At 46.9% G+C, this 21,948-nt stretch overlaps 1 protein-coding gene across 1 annotated transcript in view; it reads right to left on the minus strand.

Annotated features, from left to right (window-relative positions):
* The window catches only part of ZFHX3 (zinc finger homeobox 3), a 248,141-nt gene that overhangs the window by 18,133 nt on the left and 208,060 nt on the right, over nucleotides 1–21,948 (minus strand). The window contains exons 6-7 of the mRNA XM_047792856.1: nucleotides 8,985–9,118; nucleotides 8,647–8,847 (exon numbers count right to left, since the gene is read on the minus strand). Coding sequence (XP_047648812.1) covers nucleotides 8,647–8,847; nucleotides 8,985–9,118 — 335 coding nt within the window. The remainder of the gene's footprint in view (nucleotides 1–8,646; nucleotides 8,848–8,984; nucleotides 9,119–21,948) is intronic.

Consider the following 21,948-nt stretch of genomic DNA (forward strand, 5'->3'; position numbering starts at 1 on the left):
AAATCAAGCAACAGGCACTGTGGAGAAGGGCTCTGAGAAACCCTGTGTTTACGAAGAACAGGTGCATGGCAGGTGCATGTGACTGACACAGAATTCCTGCTCACACAGACAGACATCTGCACCCTCACACAAAGCTCGTCAGCAGCTGGTTAAGGCTAGCTGCTGATGAATCGTTAGGAATGGAGCGGAGATTGCCAAACTCATTCCATCTATTTTCTTTTTAATAGAAAGCATTTCTGACCGGTGTGGTTGGGGAGTCCAGCGGGAATCCAAGAAGTGAAAGGTCACCGATTAATTTATGGTCCTCAACCAAGGGGGAGCACGAGGTTGGGGGCAAGAGGGGGAGAAAGGGAAAGGAAAAAAGACTCCCCCCCACCTCCTTTCTCGGTTGTAGCTGCAGGATCAGTCCTTTCCTGGGATCTTTAGGAATTATGAAAAATGAATCATGAGAAATAAAAAAAAAAGCCCTACAGAGTAAAAAAGAATAAAATTATCTAACACCTCAGCTGCACATCATTATAGAAAACTGTGGGCTTTTTATACGCATTACAGTAAGGCAGACATCCCCTCTAACAGACTCAGTACGACGGATCAGTAATTGTTTTCATACACTTTAATTAGAAAAACTCAGATGGCTATGAATAATAATGGAAAAGAGAGACTTTTGCACTTGAAAGGTTGAAGTCAATCAAGTGTGAATGACGGCAAAAAAGAAAAAAAAAAAAAGACACCAATTCATCAGCCCTCTGTTGTCTCGCCGGGACTTTAATCATAATTCCTGATTGGGATTCAAGAAGGCAGTAAGCAGCAGTTCTTTGTCTGCCTTCACCTTCCATCAATTAACTCTCCCCGAAATATAATCATCAACCTCACATGCTCCTCTGCATCTTAATCTGGGCCTCCAAACCTGTAAGTCTTGCCCCATATGTGTTTAAGCAATTACTTTTATCTACCTGCATCTTCTCATCTATAGTGTACCCAACCTCTCCCTGAAAACAAACAAACAAGAAGGCTGGTATATAAAATTTTAATGGGCAAGAAATTCCCCGGAGGCAAAGAAAAAGATCCCCAAAGGGAATCCTAAAGATCTAGACATTCTGCTGGGGGTCTGTCTGTGCACGTGTCTGAACAGAGAGGTTGAAATGGGTGCCTGTTTGCTGTGCAGGACACTGGAGGGCTCCATGTCAGCCCTCAGACACTCATGTTCCCCCTGTCTTGGTCCACTCCTCCCTCTCCTACCAGTTTCTCAAGCTTGTCACTCGAAGTTCCCATGCATTTTCATAAAGAGCTAAAAATATAGTCCTGCCAGTGGCTCACTAAGGAGTTCTGCTCATGGAGGAACATGAGAGTTGGCCAAAGGCAGAGTTCCTTCAAACACTTGCCTTGGCACCCCTTGTTTCCCAGGCATATCTGGCTGCCAGACTGTGCGGAAGGTTCAGTCATAGCCACAGTGTCTGAGGAACAGCTCGAGGTCTGTGGGCAAGGCACACAGAGAGAATCCAACGAGGAACCACTGCTGAGCACAGTTCTGTAAAGACTCTTCCTTCTCACTAGGAGCACTGGCTCACGCAGCCACGTGAGCAGACCAAAACCTGACTACAGCGAAACCAGAGCCGCTCCAAGGTGCCCAAACCATGGAGACCCAAGAAGGACTGGATTCCGCCCCCACAGCTCCCCTGCTCAGAGAGCTCGCTCGGTATTCCACCTTCACCCTCCCTCCCTAACTCCCTCCATCCACAGACTCAGAAGCCAAACACAAAGTTTCAGGTTTAGCCAGAAAGCGGCACACAATCAGTCGGAATAAACACCTCCACTTTCTACAGTGACATCCGTGCAGATGGATTCTTCCTATAATCTCACACCCATAAACACTGAGTAGGTTAAATTACATGCCCCAGATTCTACTCATGAATGTATGGAGGGGACCTGAGACTATGAAAACAGAACTTTTTACCCAAAGTCAAAGTTTTCTGGTAAGGAAATTCAATTGATTGGAGCCACTACTTCCTCAGAATTTGAGTCGCTCAAGATTTGGCAGCAAGAGTTCCCCTCATGGCGCAGTGGAAGAGAATCCAACGAGGAACCATGAGGTTGAGGGTTTGATCCCTGGCCTCGCTCAGTGGGTTAAGGATCCAGCATTGCCATGAGCTATGGTGTAAGCTGGAGACATGGCTGAGATCCTGAGTAGCTGTAGCTAACGTGTCGGCCAGCAGCTACAGCTCTGATTAGACCCCTAGCCTGGGAACCTCCATATGCCGAGGGTGCGGCCCTAAAAAGAAAAAAAAAGAAAAAGAGAAAAAGATTGGTGGCAGTGGCCATGATCTGGATCCTACGTGTGTTCTTCCCACAACTCTGAGCCAAGTCTACTATGCAGAGTTATGAGAAGGTAGGGAGAAAACATCAACTGAGCAGGGGTGCTGAAATAAGACAACGGTGGTTCTAGTACCTTCCTAACAAGTAAATGGGTCTCACATATAACCAGAGAATTGTGGAGCTTGGCTCTGATGCTGAAAATCTTCAAGTTTAAGCAGTTCTTGAAAATAGAAGAGTTCCACACTGATACTAAAAATCTTTGTGCTTAAGCAATTTCAAAACAACTTAGCTGATGAGAAGCAGTGACTCTGCTCATCCATTCATTTGACCATCCTTCACTAAACATTATACGAGGTCCCTGTGCTGCATACTTTTGAGACAGAGCAAGACAAGGTCCCTGTGCCTGAGAAGCTCACACCCAGAATAATGAACCTTTTAGACATCATAAGCTCATTAGAAAATATGATGAAAGTTGCAAACTCCTAGAAAAATAGTTTCAAACACAGACCCCTGCAGATAATTTCAGGAAATCACAGGCTCCCTAGAGGGATATTCCTGGACTTGAGTTAACTGCCCTTGAACTACCAGGAAAGGTGATTTCATAAATACCGAAGTTCCTACCTTCTGATCAGTTCACCATTGTTTTGGATTATGATTTAATGCCTTTCAGATTTCTATGAGGTGAGGGGTCTGAAAGCCCCAAGGACACACCTGAGAAAACCTCAAGTCTTAGCTGCAGGCCAGGCCCCCACTGTGACACCCGGCAGGAGCCAACATCGATGTTTATTCTTTCTGGATAGAAGAAGCTGGAATTGTAAGGCGCCCTCTCCACTCCTTGCTTTCTCTGGGTCATGGATGTGGAATGGCCAAATATAACACCCTGAGTAGCCAAGGAGTATATAAGCCTCGCTAAATTCTTAATGAGACTGTTCATGCACATTCACCTCTGGAGGCCACCCTGAGGTTAGATCAGTGCAACTAACAAATTCCACACGCCAGAAAGCAAAGCCACTTTCCTAGAGCAAGTATGGAACCTGGCTTCTCTGAGACCCTCATCCCCACAGCCTTGGCATCACTTGCCCAAGCAGAGCTTCCTTCTTTCCCCATTCCAAGTCAAAGTACAGATGTGCCAAAACCTAGATTCCCAAGGGGACTCAAGTCTTTTACTTTTCAGTGAAAAATCCATAGAATGAAGAACCTCAGATGGAGGGGAAACCAAGAGGGAAAGCTTCAGACACAAGCCTTCCTGCATATACCCAGCCAGTCTCTCCACCCTTGTGAATGAGGTACTGGTCCTGTTCAAAAAATTGAAGCATGAAGTTAAAAGCCAAGTGCCTCCAGAACTGAGCATTCTAGCTAGTCGGGTATCCAGAGCCGATGGTACCAGCAAGGGTTTGGTGGCCCACTTCCTCTCCTGACCTCCACAGCTGCCAGGACCCTCAAGCTGGTCTCCGTGCGTCTACAGCCAGCAAGCCAGGCACCTCCTGGCAGCAGAGCTTCAGAGGTTTTTCTCTGCTTCACTACCTTACAAATGCACTGGGCTGGGCACTGGACCACAGAGCCTAAAAGGTTATTTCTCTCTTTGTCTTGTTGTCCTTCTAAAATGTCTTCTATGTGGTTGTCTCCCCTTCTCTGCTTTTTTGGGGTTTGTTTTGTTTTGTTTTTAATCTAAAACCTCTAAGGAAAAAGATTCAGGGTCATCATAACATTCATGTGGGTCAGAAAATGCATCCCTGAACCAGATTTTAAACTAAGAAATACTAAAAAAGGAGGTAGGTGGAGAACAGGAAACACATGAACAGTTCACACACACACACACACACACACACACACAAACACATGAACAGTTCACACACACACACACACACACACACACACACACACACACCCCTGAGAGAGCGAGCAGGAGAGAGCAGGGAGCTGAGAAGGAGACGGAATTGGCGAGAAAAGCTTCATTAGACTCAGAGAGGCAAGCAGTGGCAGTATACCAAGGTCACTTCTAATTTAGACCATCTAATTGGCAAACAGGCTCCAAATGGCTATCATCTCACAGGGCTTGGAATTAATGAAGCCCGATTATTTTCATTACCTTCCTCTGAGATGGAGACAAAGTGAGAGCTGGTACCCAGGCGGGTACAACAACCCCAGGGCCGGTGGCCACCCAAGAGCCCCAGTATAGGGGGGCCAGGCAACCAGCCTGACTTGGAGACTCAGATGCACAGGCACAGACGAGCACAGAGAGAGACAGATGCTGAGCAAAACAATCACGAAGACAGACTACTGCCTGGGCGGGCGGGCCGGGGGCTGGAGGGCTGAAGGCAGTGAAGGGCCGGGAGAGGAGGAGGAGGATCTGTGCCTGGACAAAACATACCGAATAACTAGGAACTACCAAAGGGAGCAAAGACGAAGGGCTAGAGGAAAAGGTGCTCCTGGGCTGCTTCAGGGCCAATCCCCTTCTCCACTGGGCCACCATACTTTGTGACGTGCTCGAGCAACAAAGACAATTCCCTCCATATTAATGCTCCACAATCCCAGTGGTGTGTCCTGCCACTGAGAAGGACACATGATCAATTAGAATAATTTAAGAGTACTGAAGTGCATGCTGGGTGGTCTTTTTCATTCTCATTTAGGGACCAGAAACCTGTACCCCACACCCTCAACCCTCCTCTGCTAAAAGAGTGGGACAAGGAGGACATGAGCAGCGGCCCCCAAGTCCCCACCACCTACTGGCAATCTCTAACTTCTCTGTAAATAGTTCCGTGGCACTGGCTTGGGGGGTGGGCTGCTCAGCTAGGTCTGGAGGGCACTTGTCCCAGTGCTTTAAGCTTTATAGATGTCCTTTCATATGACGTGGGTAAAGACACCCTTTGGAGCTCTGTTTCCAATAGGCCAAGCGGAATGAAGTGCTGTGGGTGCAGTTTCCATATGGGACGGCCAGAGCTGCAATTGTTCCCAGAGGAGAATATTTTTCAAGCCTCTTCATCGGTAAAAAGGGGGCCCATGGAAGACATAGATATGAGATGCAGAGCATAAGCAAGCAGCTGTTACCATAGCAACAGACATATTAGACACTGCAGGTTCCTGAAAGCTGTCTGATAAGGTATTATTAAATGAAGCCTCCTCAAAACACTCTCCATTTACAACTGAACGGAAAGACATTGTGTAGAAAGTAATCTATTTCCATTTATCAGGGTGGAATTTACTTTTAGAGGGACTACAACCCAATTCAAGCCAGATCCTGAGAACTTGGGCCCAGATAGCAAAAAATATTTACCAGAATTTATAGCTTTAGATACCCTGGACACACCCTATATCTGCCAGGAATTGTCTATTTGGTGGATTTCGCCAGCTTTTCCTAATCTGCAGCCAAACCATCTGGCAGGGAAGAAGATTCATTCCTCTCACTGCCATCCATCGTAACCCCTCAGGGACAAAGCAGACCTAACTTTTTCCTCCTGGAGGATGAATGACTCACACTGACCATTCCTTAATGAGATGGCTTAGAAAATGGAGTTCTGATTTGAGGGGCATTTCTCATCATGCTGTTTTCAGAGATTCCTGCTCTAGTTGGCCAGCAACAGATATACAGTCAGGGAGCCTAACCAGTACTTTCCCTTGGCCAATTTTCTAATAAAATCACTGTAAAAATATCCTCCATAGGCATGACTTTAACCACAGGTTCATTATAATCACTTAGATATAAAACAATTGCAAATTCCATTTTAACACCAAACTCTTCAGAGGAAGGACAGCAGCAGCTGTTTAATTTGTCAGGGTGGAGACCAAGATCAGCAGCCCAGCCCTCAGACAGGATGCTGCTTCACCCCAATGTGTGGCCACAGATTCCCCTCTAAGCCCAGCTGCTCATCTTTTCCTCTCCATCCTGTTCAAGGATCAAGGTGGTACTGCTTATTTTGGCTCAATGCAAACCATCCTCATGGCTGGAGAAGCCAATTCAATACTGACAGCCATGCTAAAACTCCATCTTGTCATGCAAACAAAGAGTACCTTACCTACAGCTTTAAGTCAAGGATAAAACCATCATATGATTATATTTCCCACAACTTTCAACTTTTTTTTTTGTCTTTTTAGGGCCGCACCCGCAGCACATGGAGGTTCCCAGGCGAGGGCTCCAATTGGAGCTTTAGCTGCTGGCCTACGCCAGAGCCACAGCAACGCCAGATTCGAGCTGCGTCTGCGACCTACACCCAGCTCATGGCAACGCAGGATCCTTAACCCACTGAGTGAGGCCAAGGATCGAACCCACCACCTCATGGTTCCTAGTTGGATTCATTTCCACTGTGTCACGAAAGGAACTCCCTCAACTTTATTTCTGAATCCACTAACTTTCTCTTGTTGCCAGCAAATGAACTTCCTATAATCAACACATTTCCCACAATTTGCACATTTTTTCCAGAAATGTCTAGAAAACATCTTGCCTATTGTGGAAAGATGAAGTAGGCACACAGGGGTTTCTATATATGGTGCCAAGCACAGGCCCTTTAGGGAACATGTTTCTCCTATAAAATTACGTTGTCAGGGATTCTCCTCCAATAGGGTTCCTGGTTCCATAGGTGAATATTCTGGTATCCTTATGCTTGCTGGCATTCTGCACATGCAGAATACATGGAGTTTTTAACAGTGGTCATCAGACTTCATTGTGCATAGAATAACCTGGTAAAGCTATTGAATCACTTTCAGTAGAGTCTCAAACAAACAAACAACAAAAAGGCTGAAAATCACTGCTTGAGTGGGTAACACTCAGAAATATCCTAGGGATTGGTACCAGAGCAAACCCAGCAGTAACAGCCTGCTCTCAAAGATGCTGGTGGTAAATGAAGAAGATTCATAGTCACCACCAGACTGGCTACTCTGAATGTATCATACTGTTGCCGTTACAAGAGTATGACAAACAGTGGATGTCTAATTTATATACTGGTCCCTAGGGATGTATAAATGAGACTACTGTCTACTGTAAACCAATCATACAGATCACTACAGGCTCACATTTCCTAGACCAGATTGATATTAAACAGGAAAAATAATCACCAGAGCAAAAGGATAATGCCATTAAGTATTGAAAATGCTTCCCTCCTGTGTCTCTTCCTTGTTCTCCAGGCTCCCAGAGTTCCAGGGTATGAGTGGGAAGTGTGGTGAGGCCTGAGAAAATTCCCCTTGTTACTTCCAAGGTTGGTGAGAATTCCAAGGAAACTTGTAACAGAGAAACCCACCCATCCACAAAAGGAAGTTTCCATTTACAGAGGATCTTTCAACAATGTTCACCAGTCTATCTATTTGAAAGTACCCATGGAAAGTCAACTTAAACTCTAAATGAAACTCATGCTAGCTCACCTTTGAGTTTCCTACTGGCTGCTAAGGTTCTTTTGATGCATCATCAAATATATGTATACATGACATCACATTACTCATTAATTTTGCATAACCAAGTGGAAGGGGAAATGCCTAGAGGTTATATGTCTGCACCCAGCACAGGAATCTTCTGGCAAAAAGGCAATCAAATTAACTTCTTATTAATCCACTGTTGAAGGAAGTTAGAGTGAGAATACTTCTCATTGGGGGTTTTCCCTCTAGTCATCAGGAAAGGGCTTTCCAGCAGCCCAAGCACAGATAGGAAGGAGGATATTAGTATCACCTATAGTATTTTGAAAAGTTTCCACATTACATTAGATTTAAATCTTGACACTAATCTTTTGGGCCATGTTAACAGTGGCCACTTAGAGCCATGCCCTGCAGGTGCAGCAACCTCATGTTCAGAATGCAAAGCCCTCATTCATGAATCAACCATTTAGCCAACGGAGCAGCTTCCTGCTTTGAGAATGAAAGCATCCACTGAGAGACCCCCATATCACAGGGCTACAGTCCTCACATTGGACAATGTGGGCTCAAATCTCAGAATCTGCCACTTACAAGTGGCATCAAGGCAATGAACTTCTCTGAGCCTCAGTTTCCTCAGTCATTAATGTAAACGGGTCACACTTTTTTTAAACAGCGGTTGTGAGGATGCAATGCGACATCATCAATCTAAGAGCAACCTAGAAGATAACCTGCTGGATAAGGATTTGGAGAATCTGAATGACAATTTCTTCATGTAAACGGTTAGCTCATCTAGGTAACTGCAGCCTGTGGGGAGAGAGGGTGAATGGAATGTTTTCAGCCCTTTGGGCCAGAGCCAGGCCAAGACTCGGCAGGTAAGCAGAGGTCCCAGGAAGCTCTCTACAACAGCACAGGGTCGTGTCCACATTCCGGCACCCCCGATGACCCCCCCCCCCAGGGGAAAGAAAAGCCCCAAGGTCCTGCTCCCGCACACCCTACCGTCATGATGAGCTTCTCCACGCAGTCGGGCGCCACACTGTGGAGGTGGGTGAGGTGCAGCTGGAGGTGGATCTTGTTGTTGAGCATGTCCTGGCACAGGGGGCAGCGGAGCATGGGTTGTACCGAGTGCTGCGTCATGGCGTGCACCCGCAGCCGGTTGACATCGGCGTTGCTGTACTTGCAGTAGGGACACTGGTACATCTGTGGGGAACACGTCCGCCCCCTGCTGAATCTGCCGTTCCCACTAGCACTGTGCCTGCCCCCAGCCCACCTGCCCGAGACCGACTCCCCACCGGCCTCTGAAACGCTCCCCCAAGCAGAGCCCCTTCCGAGCTCACCTGCTCCGGTTTGGTCTCCTCCGATGTTTTTGGTCGCTTTGAAGAGAGAGGAGACTCTGAGCTACCTGGAAAGGAGATGCGTTTGGAGGTTGCAGGAGAATCTGTCAGCTCCTTCTCTGCTTGGCTGGACGATGCTGGAAGGAAAAGCAGAAGATACAATACAGCAGCCAGACCAGGCCAGCTCCCAGAGGGTTTGCGTTGGGTGAAAATCAACATTCATTTATAGCACAAGAGTTTCTGGAAACACCAAAATTAAAGTAGGGTGAGCATCCGGACTGATTTATCAGGCATGCTGGAAAAGCAGCAAGTGTTTCTTTCTTTCCCCTGTGAATTTCTGTCTATACAACTTTAACAACTGAACACTGGGGGGAAAAGAGTAAAGAAATGGACTAAAAGGCTCCAAGTTGAAGTGAGCTGAATTCAGTCTATTCTGAACTGCTCCCCCCAATCACACCATTGGATTATGGGGTTTATTGGGAGCAGTCGGGCTGAGGGTGGGTGGGAAAGTCTCTCCAATTGCTTCACCAACCATGAGTCACCCCGAGTACCAGATACACTCTGCCTTCATAGATGGAATGAACTGGGCGCTCCCAATGTTACTGTCGCAGTTCTTGAAATCACAGCGCAGCACCATCACAGGAGATGTGATAAATGTGACCCGAGAAGAGTTCACACGGATATCTGCATGTGAGCATGTGCCAAAAAAAGTCAAGTTTTGGATTCAGCTTTTGGGGAAGAAATTAACTCAAGAGTGGAAGTAGATGGGAAATGAGTCCAACTTATAATCTAGCCAATGCTCCAGACACAAGAGTTTATTCAGAGCGGGTGGTAAGAGGGAGAGTTTCCCATCTGCTTGCCCAAACCATGCCCTCTGTACCCCACTCCAGCAAAGGCTCAAGACACCAATGAAGGAGGAGAGTCACATGACCAACAGTGGGTTAGCATAAGGAGTTCTCTGGAGCATAGAAAAGGAGTCTGATGAGAAAACAGCTGGGCTAAAAGGGTTTAACCAGGGTAAATAAGCAGGGCTCCTCCAGTATAAATATGGATCTCCAGATGTTCAGATTTAGTCATTCCAAAACCTGGTCAGTATCTGACGTTTGGCTCTCTCACTTATTTCATATATGTAATTTCATTTTTCATAATTTGATAAAAGTGCTAAGAAAAAAAAATCCTACTAACAGTGAAGGAGGGTACCCTTTTCTCCACATCCTCTCCAGCATCTGTTATTTGTTGACTTGTCAATGATGGCCATTCTGACTGGTGTGAGGTGGTATCTCATTATAGATTTGCATTTCTCTAATAATTAGTGATGTTGAGCATTTTTCCGTGTGCTTGTTGGCCATCTGTGTATCTTCTTTGGAGAAATGTCTATTCAGGTCTTTTGCCCATTTTTCAATTGGGTTGTTGGTTTTCTTGCTGTTGAGCTGTTTAAGTTTATAATTTGGAGATTAGGTCCGGGTTGGTTGCATCGTTTGAAACTATTTTTTCCCATTCCGTAGGCTTCTTCTTTTTTTCTTTTCTTTTTTTTTTTTTTTTATGGTTTCCTTTGCTGTGCAAAAGCTTGTAAGTTTGATTAGGTCCCATTGGTTTATTTGTGTTTTTATTTCTGTTGCCTTGGGAGACTGACCTAAGAAACCATTTTTCTGGCTGATGTCAGAGAATGTTTTGCCTATGATTTCTTCTAGAAGTTTTATGGTGTCTTGTCTTATGTTTGTAAATTGGTACAACCACTATGGAAAACTTAAAAAATTATACATAGAACTACCATATGACTCAGCAATCCCACTCCTGGGCATATATCCAGACAAAACTTTCATTCAAAAAGATACACGTACCCCATGTTCATTGCAGCACTATTCACAATAGCCAAGATACAGAAACAACTTAAATATCCATCAACAAATGATTGGATTAAGAAGATGTGGTATATATATACGCAATGGAATACTACTTAGCCATAAAAAGAACAAAATAATGCCAATTGCAGCAACATGGATGGAACTAGGGACTCAACTGAAGTCAGAAAGAAAGACAAATACCATATATCATCACATATCTGGAATCTAATATATGGCACAAAAGAACCTATCTACAGAAAAGAAACAAATTCATGGACATGGAGAACAGACTTGTGGTTGCCAAATGGGGGTGGGGGTAGGGGAGAGTGAGATGGACTGGGAGTTTGGGGTTAGTAGATGCAAACTATTGCATTTGGAGTGGATAAGCAATGAGATCCTGCTGTACAGCACAGGGAACTATATTGAGTCACTTGTGATGGAACATGATGGAGGATAATGTGAGAAAAAGGATGTGTGTGTGTGTGTGTGTGTGTGTTCAGAAGCCTCATTTTTACTCTTTGGTCAAACTGCTTTCTGTCTCTTCCAGTCTCATTACCTAGCATGTGTTGCCAGCTTTGAAATTTGTTCCGACATGGATACCCAAGATGCTGTCATTACAGATGTGTGCTTTAATAAACAATTGTAGAAAATCAATTTTATTCATTAAAATCTTAAGGCCAAATGATAATTTTGAAAAAAAAAATTGCTAAATGCAGGAAATATTCCAGGAAGTTGATGCTCTTCCCAGAATGCACATCTTGTGACCTTTAACCCCAGTATCTTGGTAACCTGGTCCACATAAGTTTATAGAACATCTATTATTTAAAAAGTACAAGGACAAGCATCTTACACACAGACCCCTCCTCCTCCAACACACACATTCATAACAGTACTTTAATCTGTCTCAAATCGACTTCAAACCCATTTTGCTCTTAATGGGAGTTATTCATTTTCACTTGAAAGGTAATACATGACGGCTGGATATTTAATGTGATGGACTGGCTGCCGATTAACTAGGTGCTGTAACATTCTAGTCTGGTTCCCCCATGGCCCACTTCCCATCTCCTGGCCCCTGCAGACCTGATCCCTGGAAACCTTGCGTCGCAGGTTTTAGACCTCAGACTGTGATGGGTCCCTGCCTGAACGTTTGCACAATAAGAGTCTTTAATTAATGTTTCAGGGAATTAAGGTCCCCCTGCCCCTGGAAGGTTTCTTATTCTCCATCATTTTTCATTTTTGCTTACTGGTTGTCTTTTATACATTAACCCTGCAAATGAATTCTAAAGATGGGGTGGGTGAAGGCTTCGGTGACCCTTCAGATGGTGACTTGTCAGAGCCAACCCTCGCCTTCCCTATGGCCACCTCCAACCCGAAGGATTAGGTTAGGTTCAGGGCTTACAGGTAAAAGCCGCTCGCTCTCTGCTCCTCCTTCCACCAGGAGCAAGCCAATGAGGATTCTCAGCACCCATCCCATCGTTTCGTCAGTCGGCCTGACCTGCAACAACACTTGCTCTTCTAAGGCCAGGACACCACCTTGGCAGTGCCTTCAATCTGCCTGCTCCCTGTTTTACAGCGACTGCCAGCCATGCAGGTGCTCACCAGTTGTGGATGAATGAGCAGGAGGCTGAGATCATCTCACTGGCTGAAAAGCAAACAGAGTGCAACCCAGTGCAGCATTAGCATCGCTGCAGGACCAAAGAGTCCATCCTCCTTCGAGGTGAACCCATGATGTCTTGTGATGAGGTGGCAGAGGTGAGAATTCTGGTGTCAGAAGCCACTATTCTTTGCCCCCTGCATGGACAGGGGGACTTTTATTACATATATATATATATATATATAAAATACTCTCAGACTGCTCTGGAATTCTAAAGCTTCTTTTCTGAGCGGGAGGTGAGTCCTTACAAAATGTGTTTTAAAAAATAAAATCGGCACTCGCTCGCTCATTTCCTCTTTCTCCAGAGGAACACAACAGCCCTGCTATAAAGCGAAATACCACATTCACTGGGGTTAAAAACGTCTAAGGCTCATCTCCCTTCTGCTGAGGGCAGCCTTCACTTTTATTAGGATCAGATCTGTCTAGAAGTGCACATTAGCCACTGCAGCTCCCCTGGCTGCTTCTCTAAAGCTAAAGCCCTGCCTTTCCGATACTGGAGTGCATGAGCACTGAGAGACAACCAACCCCACTGTGCTTCCCTGGGTGGTGTGGGCACTGCCCCTAAGAGTGAGGGTCAACTAGGCTGACAGACCCCCTTCCGAGCTTGACTCCAGACCTTAAAATAGCAATCCCTACTATATCCAATCACTTGTGATGGAACATGATGGAAAACCATGAGAAAAAGAATGTTTATATGTGTATGACTGGGTCACTTGGCTGTACAGCAGAAACTGACAGAACCCTGTAAATCAACTATGATCAAAATTTTTTTAAAAATGAAACATGTCAATTCCTATCGAAGCATGGAACTAAAGGCTTTCTGTAATTTCTGCAGGCGGGTAAACAGTTGGGCGAGTCCTCCATCAGCAGGCGGGGAGAGGGTTTACTCTCCTCCAGTGCGGTGCCAGGTTTTCTCAAGCTGCTTCTCTCTGATCCACTTCGAGAGGCCAGAGTCCCGAAAGCAACTTCTACTTCAGTTCTGTCACTAGCACACATTGTAGGTGTAAGTAAATGAGGTTGTCCAAATACCCAGAGGGAAAATACCGTGGTTTTCTGCTTGGAAGACTTTTTGAAACTTGAACGTAAATTCTAGGAGAGGTGTCACAGTTCTTAAAACATTATTTTAAGAAAATCAATGACTGGTCACTTTAAGGCCTCTCTGACATCACAGACGTGAAGTGGAAACAGATGAGCTCCAGAGTCGAGCCATGATTTCAGCAGTGCCCAGAACCATCGGTTTGCACTGGTAACAACTTGAAGGGTTACTACTTTTGGTGGCTTTTACAATAATGACAAAATGAACTGGAAACAATCTAGATCTTTTACAATAGAGCACAGTTAAGGAAGCAATGGTACAGCCACTCTATTGAGTATCATATGACATTAAAAATGACAGCTATATGGCCATCATTAATGAGTCCACAAATAACAGATGCTGGAGAGGGTGTGGAGAAAAGGGAACCCTCCTGCACTGTTGGTGGGAATCTAAATTGGCATAACCACGATGGAAAACAGTATGGAAAACTTAGAAAACTATACACAGAACTACCATATGATCCAGCAATCCCACTCTTGGGCATATATCCGGATAAATCTTTCCTTAAAAAAGACACATGCACCTGCATGTTCATTGCAGCTCTATTCACGATAGCCAAGACATGGAAACAACCCAGATGTCCATTGACAGATGACTGCATTAGGAAGATGTGGTATATACACATAACAGAATACTACTCAGCCATCAAAAACAACAAAGTAATGCCATTTGCAGCAACATGGATGGAACCAGAGACTCTCATACTAAGTAAAGTAAGTCAGAAAGAAAAAGACAAATACCATATGATATCACTTATATCTAGAATCTAATACATGGCACAAATGAACCTTTCCACAGAAAAGAAAATCATGGACATGGACAACAGACTTGTGGTTGCCAAGGGGGAGGGGAGGGAGGGGGATGGATGGGGAGCTCGGGGTTAATAGATGTAGACTACTGCCTTTGAATGGATCAGCAATGAGATCCTGCTGTGTAGCACTGGGAACTATGTCTCGTCACTTATGATGGAGACTGATAATGTGAGAAAAAAGAATGTATACATGTATGTGTAACTGGGTCACCATGCTGTACAGTAGAAAACTGACAGAACACTGTAAACCAGCTATAATGGAAAAAATAAAAATCATTATAAAATTGTAAAAAGTTTTTAAAAACAAAGCAATATGGAAAAGCCTTTGAGGATTTTAGAAAAAAAAGAAAAGATACGATGGGCATTATACCATGATACAGCTTTGTGAAAAACAGACATTAGGAAAAAAAGATGAAAACCATTGTTGTATTTAGGTGATGGCATTGTGGACCAGTTCCCCATTTTCTAAGTTTGTCATATATTTATATTATTTTTAATACTAAAGTTAAACAGTCCACCATTTAAATTTGCCTGTCCCTGAAAACTTTGATATTTGGATCCGCACTGTATAAAATAAAACATCAGGTGGTATTTTTTGCTTTGCTGGTTGAAGCGATTTTTCCTCATTTTGGCAGCTATGCCCTATGAAAATATGTGCTAAATCTCAATGAATCTTCCACAGGCAACACGCTGGGCTCCTGGCACTTCAAAGGGCCTAAAAATGTGGCAAGGAAACGCGCGAGTGCACGTGCTGTCTATTACACACTCTAGGAAGTGAGGCAGGAGGGGCGGTGGGGAAGGCACTGGTGGGGGAAACCCGGACCACAGCCTCGGGGCACAGGAGCCGTGCATTCCTTGCCACGTGCTAGGAGGTGTGAGGGGTGCCAGGAGTTAAGGCTGCCCCACACGCAAGCTCACCATCTTGCTGGTGAGGCACAAACAGGACCAGCATGTCCTTGTTACGGAGTACAGAACACGCCACGTCGACTTTCTAGGCCCAAAGCCACCACTCGCCCTTAAAGTGTGATGGGGTGGCCACTACGCCTGACAGAAAGCAACACTGAGGCTGACCCGATTCATGACTCTCAGTTTTATTCTCGTAGGTTCCTCTGCATCCTTGGCATCAATCTCATTTCACAGGGCAAGCCAGGAGACTGCACAAGCCTTCCTCAGGAAAAAACATCATTTCTGTGACATCGACTTCCAGATATCCTTTGTTTTTTAACCCATCTGCTTGGGGAATATTTAACTTCTAAAAATACTTGAAAATGTACCCCTTTGGCATATTAATTAGAGGGTGTAGGGACGAAAAAAGAGCCGATTTAAATTCATGCGAGTTTTGTCTGCAATTGTCCAGAAGTGGTTTGATGACGTTCTAAGCACACAGAATAATTTAAAACAAGCCTAGTAAGGCCTCAGGTAGGAGGCGACTAACTGCAGAGCAGGTAAGTACAATTTTGGGTCAGAAAGTGGTCACATATTGTGGGAACACGGCCCCTTTAACTTCACCCGATAAAACCACCCTTCCGGAGATCCCGCAGTGGCTCAGTGGTTGAAGAACACGACTAGCATCCATGAGGATGCGGGTTCAATCCCTGGCCTTGCTCAGTGGGTTAAGGATCCGGCGTTGCCGTGAGCTGTGGTGTAGGTTGCCATCTGCAGCTCCGATTCGACCCCTAGCCCGGGAACTTCCATCTGCCAGGGGTATGGCCCTAAAAAGACAAATAGAAAAAAAAAAAAAAGAAAAGAAAAGAAAAAAAAAGAAACCTGAAAAAACACTGGAAATCAAGTAGAAATGGAAACTCAAGGCGCCCAGCTCTTGGCTTCTCTCTAATTATTAACCAAGACCCAAGACATCAACTTGCCCTCCAAGAAAATCAAAAGTACTGGAAGTTTCTGCTTCCCGAGCAAAATTCACCCTCTCGTCCCTCAACACGCCAGTGGTGCCGCTGGCCTGGTGGACGTTCTCCGCCACAGAGCCCTCCCTTGGGGCGGCCGTGGGCGTGCGCTGAGCGGCCAAGTCGCTGGGGAGTCCCGTGTGGATATCCTCCTTCCACGGGGCTGTGGCACTTGGAAGCGGTGTTCACCAAAGTGCCCACCCTCTTCCTTCTGGGGACCCCAAGGTGAGCCCACGGAAGGCCGGGGATGCTGCCAGATGTGTCATCCTTGCGGAGAGGCCAAAGGCAGCTGCCGCCCCTGCTTCTCAACCATCAGCCTCTGAGCTAAAGTACCACTGACAGCCCCTCCATCTAAACTTCCATCTCCCAAACCAGCAACATAATGGAGGAGCCAATTAAATGATTATTAATTCATGCTACTTTCCGTAAGCCAGAGGTTCTCATCGCCTTGTGTTCCGTAAACCAGCTCGCCACCTGCCCCAGAAATTTACAGCAATCTTTTATCTATCTCCACTGACTAAGGGGGAAAGAAATTCACACAACTCCATACTTAATGCCTGAGTTGGGATAATGAGCCCAGCATGCCACTCACAGAAGCTTCACTGGATCTGCAAATGGTCACTCAGCTCATGATGCAAATGAACTGAAAGGGGCAGTGAGCTCTCTCCACGGCCCCACCCTCCCCCTCGAGAAAGCAGAAGCGCATGACTTCCGAAAGGTCATCTCTGCTGCTGGACTTTGCGATCTTCACGCTGTTGTGGCATGTGGAGCTGCTCCTGGCCTTTGCCTGCAAGTCCCGCCCCAGAGGAGAGGCTAGGGTTTCGTACTCACATCTCCCTCGGAGCTGCTGCACTTGCTAAGTGGCCAGAGGTCTGGCTCGATTCTCTTCCTCCCCAAATACAGAGAACAGTTCCTTTAAAGGGTCTGCTTTGCTGCCAACATGGTCGTTAAACCTGTATGGTTTCATTCTGCCTCCAACCAAGCACTTAAAGATGTTTCAGAGAGGAATCTTGCGGGGGGGCGGGGCGGTGGTGTGTGTGCTGTGTCTCAAAGGCCAGGACTGCGGGGACTGGCACAGCCAGTGGGGGTCGCCACGGCTCAGCTGCTGCCCTTCCCTGACTGATGGTGTGGAATCTGTCCCAGAGTCCAGCCCAGTGAGGTCAAGAACCTTCTGTTCAAAATGCAATCCCAATTTTCCATGACTGCAAGCTACGCTGCCCCTGTAGCTCTCTAGAAAGCACATTAGAGAGGTACAACCACTTACTCAATAAGCAGAAAAACATGCCTGGATAGGTAGAGTGAGACACACAGGCCTCATCAACTTACCAGACACGGCGTCCTGTTTCCACCAAGGATTTCAAAGACTGGAGTTGTGCTAGACACGAGGGTACCTGTGCTTGAGGAATAGCTCCCTGCCTCTCTCTGCCAGCTCAAAGATGAACCAGACAGGTCACCATTTTGAAAATCTAGACGCTCTACTGCTGGTATCGTTAATACTTCGCTTTTTTTTTTTTTTGCTATTTCTTTGGGCCACTCCCATGGCATATGGAGGTTCCCAGGCTAGGGGTCGAATCGGAGCTGTAGCCGCCGGCCTCCGCCAGAGCCACAGCAACGTGGGATCTGAGCCGTGTCTGCAACCTACACCACAGTTCCCGGCAACGCCGGATCATTAACCCACTGAGCAAGGGCAGGGACCGAACCCGCAACCTCATGGTTCCCAGTCGGATTCGTTAACCACTGCGCCACGACGGGAACTCCAATACTTTGCTTTTTATTTGGAAATAATTACAGATTCACAGGACGTTGCAAGAATAGCCCAGAGAGGTCTTGCCCCCTTCACCCAGGTGCTACTTTTTCGCCAGTGTTTAGATAAAGACATCTAGGTCTCTGATGGCTTTTCATCATGACCAAACCTCTCCTCCTCCCCCTGGGATCAGGGAGTCCATCTGCCTCTTCCACACACTTCTGTCTTCCAGGAATGCTCAGCACCTCTCTCACACAGGGGGGCTTATGGCCTTGCCCGCGGTTAAAGGAGAACTAGGTCTCAAACTTCACACATGCCCCAAGATCAGAGCCCCAACATTCTCAAACTCAAGCGTGAGTCACAAATCCCCTGGAGGGCTTGTTAAAACACAGGTGGCGGCCCTACCCGCACCCGCCATAGGTCTGATGCAAAGAACCTGAATTTCAGTGAGTTCCCAGGTGAGGCTGATGGTCTGACCACACTTCGAGAACCGCTGTCAGAGCCAAAGCTTCCTGGAATGGGTAGGAACCGTCCCACTTCATGGGTGGACTAGAATTAAATAAGGGGGCCTGGCAGGCGTGGGCGGATCCAGCAGTCCACTTTCAAATGACTGGCTGAAAATGACACTCTCATCATTTACAGTCGGGGACGAAAGCCAGGCTTGGTCTCAAAGCTAGATGTTTTCCCCCTCAGGCCAAAGGTGAAAGATTAAATGTGGCTGTCCCTCAGGGAACCAGGCTGCTTGCAACCAACGCAGATACATTTTCAAAGCCCAGAAATTCAGAAGGAATAACCTGCACGTGTTCTGTGAGCGTGTAATGCAGAGTAATGACAGACCGCCTTGCTGATGGAAGTCTCGTTCTTTCCACGTGGCCTGGAGAACCTCTGTGAAAAGGGCAAATACCTCCTGGGCTCTTTGCTCTCTGCACAAGGAGAAAGCATCTTTTTGGTGCCAGGCCTTGGCACCTGCAGGCCACACCAGCCTGAGGTTCCCTTTGCTTTAGCCCTGGGGTCGGGGGGACGGGGAGACCCACACGGGCCTCTGTGGCCACAAGTCACTGTTCTGGGAACAGGGAATCACGTCGTGCTTGTCCAGCGAGCAGCCAAGGTGGGAAGGCGGGCCCGTCCGGACGGGTGGCGGCTGCTGCTTGTCTGCATCTTTGGGGAAAAAACAGTGCTAAGCTCCACATCAGAGGCATCAATCTGCTGTACTAATTCCTTGTTGAAATATGCATAAGGCTGTTTAACTACACTGATTGGAGCTCCCCAAAGGCCATCCCGCAATTCAGATTCAAGGCACCTTGCTCCCTCAGTGTCAGGTTTATGAATGAAACACCAGTCAAAGCAGAGCCACCAGCCACTGCCTCGTTTGGGCCAACATCAGCTGTCAGTATGTTTAGTAACTTGGAAACACTGGGCACCCACCCACCATGAGCCCGGCCTGTGCCATGAGCTGGGACCAAAGAGGCCCCGACCCGATTCCTCACTCTGAGACACCAAATCAGCCTGCCTGTCTCTGGCCTCCTGTCAGTTCCCCCAAGTGTCCCGTCTTCCCTGGCAGAGCCTCCAAGGCTGTGCACAGACACCTTCTGCCGAGGTGGTCACCGGGTGCTGTGAGGACAGGGCCTCCGCGGGGGCTACGTCGGGGTCTGCGTGACCACTGCGCCCTCTGGCTTCATTACAGGACGGTGACGATCATGGACTTGGGGAAAAAACTACAACGGGGAGGACCTTAGCGACACTTGAAGTCACAGGGATGAGTCCAGAGGTGTGAGATGTAGGTCAAAACAAGGGGCGATACGGGTCACGCTGGGGCCAGGCCACGGTTAATTAGCAGAAGCTCATCCTGTCCCTATCGAATCAAACATTAATTAGGTTAGTTAGGGCCTCTGAGCCCCAACACAGCACAGACTCCTGGGGTCTAGAATATAAGAAAACGCTTCCAGTTTTTTCTCCATTCCAAACCTATCTTCATAAAATACTGCACTAAATTTTAAGAGTGAAACGGCCTTTGTGACAACAAAGGCCTCCGATCGGGGTCCAGCAAGGTGACAGATAACGAAGAACCTTGGGCGGAACTTCCCAGCACCCTTCCCAGCACATCAACTTTCCCCGAGACCCGCCAAGGATTTCTCTTCGCGTGTCCGGGTTGGACAGGAGTATCTGTGCTGGGGACAAAGGCATCACACAGGCCCCCTGAGTGGGCCTGTTCAGTGGGAAAATTCTCGTCTTCCCCTGGAGGTTTCCAAGTACCAAGAAGACTGGCAACCGTATGTCTCCTCTTGGATTGTGTGCACTGCGGACAGGGTGTGGCCCACGGGGAGTGAAGTTTCCATCTCATGCTCCACGGAGGCCCTTCGCTCAGTTTGCTCACCACCCCCAAAGGCCCAGGACCGTCGGTGAATGGGACGGGACGTGGGCAGGGGGAGGGTTTGAGCGCACCTGCAGGGGCTCCTTGCCAATTCCTGTCTTGCTCCGGCCAAGTTCGCTTTACACAAAGGCATCCGCCCCCCTTGCTAAGAAACGGCACAGTGGTTAGCGGAGCTGCCACAGCCTGGCTCAAGTCTCCGCTGTGTGACCTTGAGCGTTTCAACGACAATGGTGGACGGTCAGCTTCTTCCCGCAGACAGACAAGGACAGCACTGGTCGCAGGGTGTCTGGGAGGCGAGCAAGAGAGATCAGGCACATGAAGTCCACCAGAGTCTAGCACACGGTGGCAGCTCCAACTTCTCTGCCTGCAGCGTCGGCTTTCAAAGTATCTCCGGGAAATAATACGGTGCATGTGTGGCCATGAAACTACAGACTGAGCAGAGAGGCCTGGTGTTTAGGACAAGCACAGACACTCTGAATTTGCCTTTTCTGTAAACCTGCATGGAAGAATCCAACTCACCCCATGGTGAGTTTGGATTTCCATAAAGCAGAGAGTGGAATGACTTGGACTTGAAAGCTTTTATGGTCATGCTCTTTTACCAACTGATTGCTAATGAGACACTGAAACAGAGTTCAGCACTAGCTAGGTGCTGGAGATGACAAAAGTGAGTGAATGTGGGGTTAGGGAGAGATGGACAGAGCACACAAGATTTTGAGGGCAATAAAAATACCCTGGGTGACATTATAATCCAGGATATATGTCATTGTACGTTTGTCCAAACCCACAGAACGTACATCGAAAGTGTGTCGTAAGGTGAACTGTGAACTTTGGATGATTATGATGGATCCATGCAGGTTCATCATTGGTTTAAAAAAAAAAAAAGTACCATCCTGGTGAGTGATGCTGAGAGTGGGGGTCGCTGTGGGTGGTGGGGCAGACGGTATATAGGGGAAATCTCTGTACTTCCTTTTCAATTTTGTTGTAAACCTGACATAGCTCTAAAAAAAAAGTAAAAGTCTTGTTAAAATAGGAGTTCCTGCAGTGGTTAACGAATCCGACTAGGAACCATGAGGTTGCAGGTTTGGTCCCTGGCCTTGCTTAGTGGGTTAAGGATCCGGCGTTGCCGTGAGCTGTGGTGTAAGGTTGCAGACGCGGCTCGGATCCTGCGTTGCTGTGGCTCTGGCGTAGGCCGGCGGCTACAGCTTCGATTCGACCCCTATCCTGGGAACCTCCATATGCCGTGGGAGCGGCCCAAGAAATGGCAAAAAGACCAAACAAACAAACAAACAAACAAAAAACTTGTTAAAACAAAACACTAAAATGAGTGAACGCCACATGGCCCTGAAAACTGTTTGACAACCAGAGAAACAGGATTCTCAAGTCTTCTCCAATCGTGATACAGGAAGATAAAGCGACTACGTCCCGCGTTCTTCAGCTCTATCATCTGGGGAATTCACCCCGACCCGGAAGGCAAACTGTGGTCTGATCACAAATCGGACACCTTGGCGTTTCCCACCAATGTGTTTCAGTCCTCCGGCCTCCTAAATAA

This window comes from Phacochoerus africanus, chromosome 8 (assembly GCF_016906955.1).
Source record: "Phacochoerus africanus isolate WHEZ1 chromosome 8, ROS_Pafr_v1, whole genome shotgun sequence".
NCBI classification, from domain to species: Eukaryota; Metazoa; Chordata; class Mammalia; order Artiodactyla; family Suidae; genus Phacochoerus; species Phacochoerus africanus.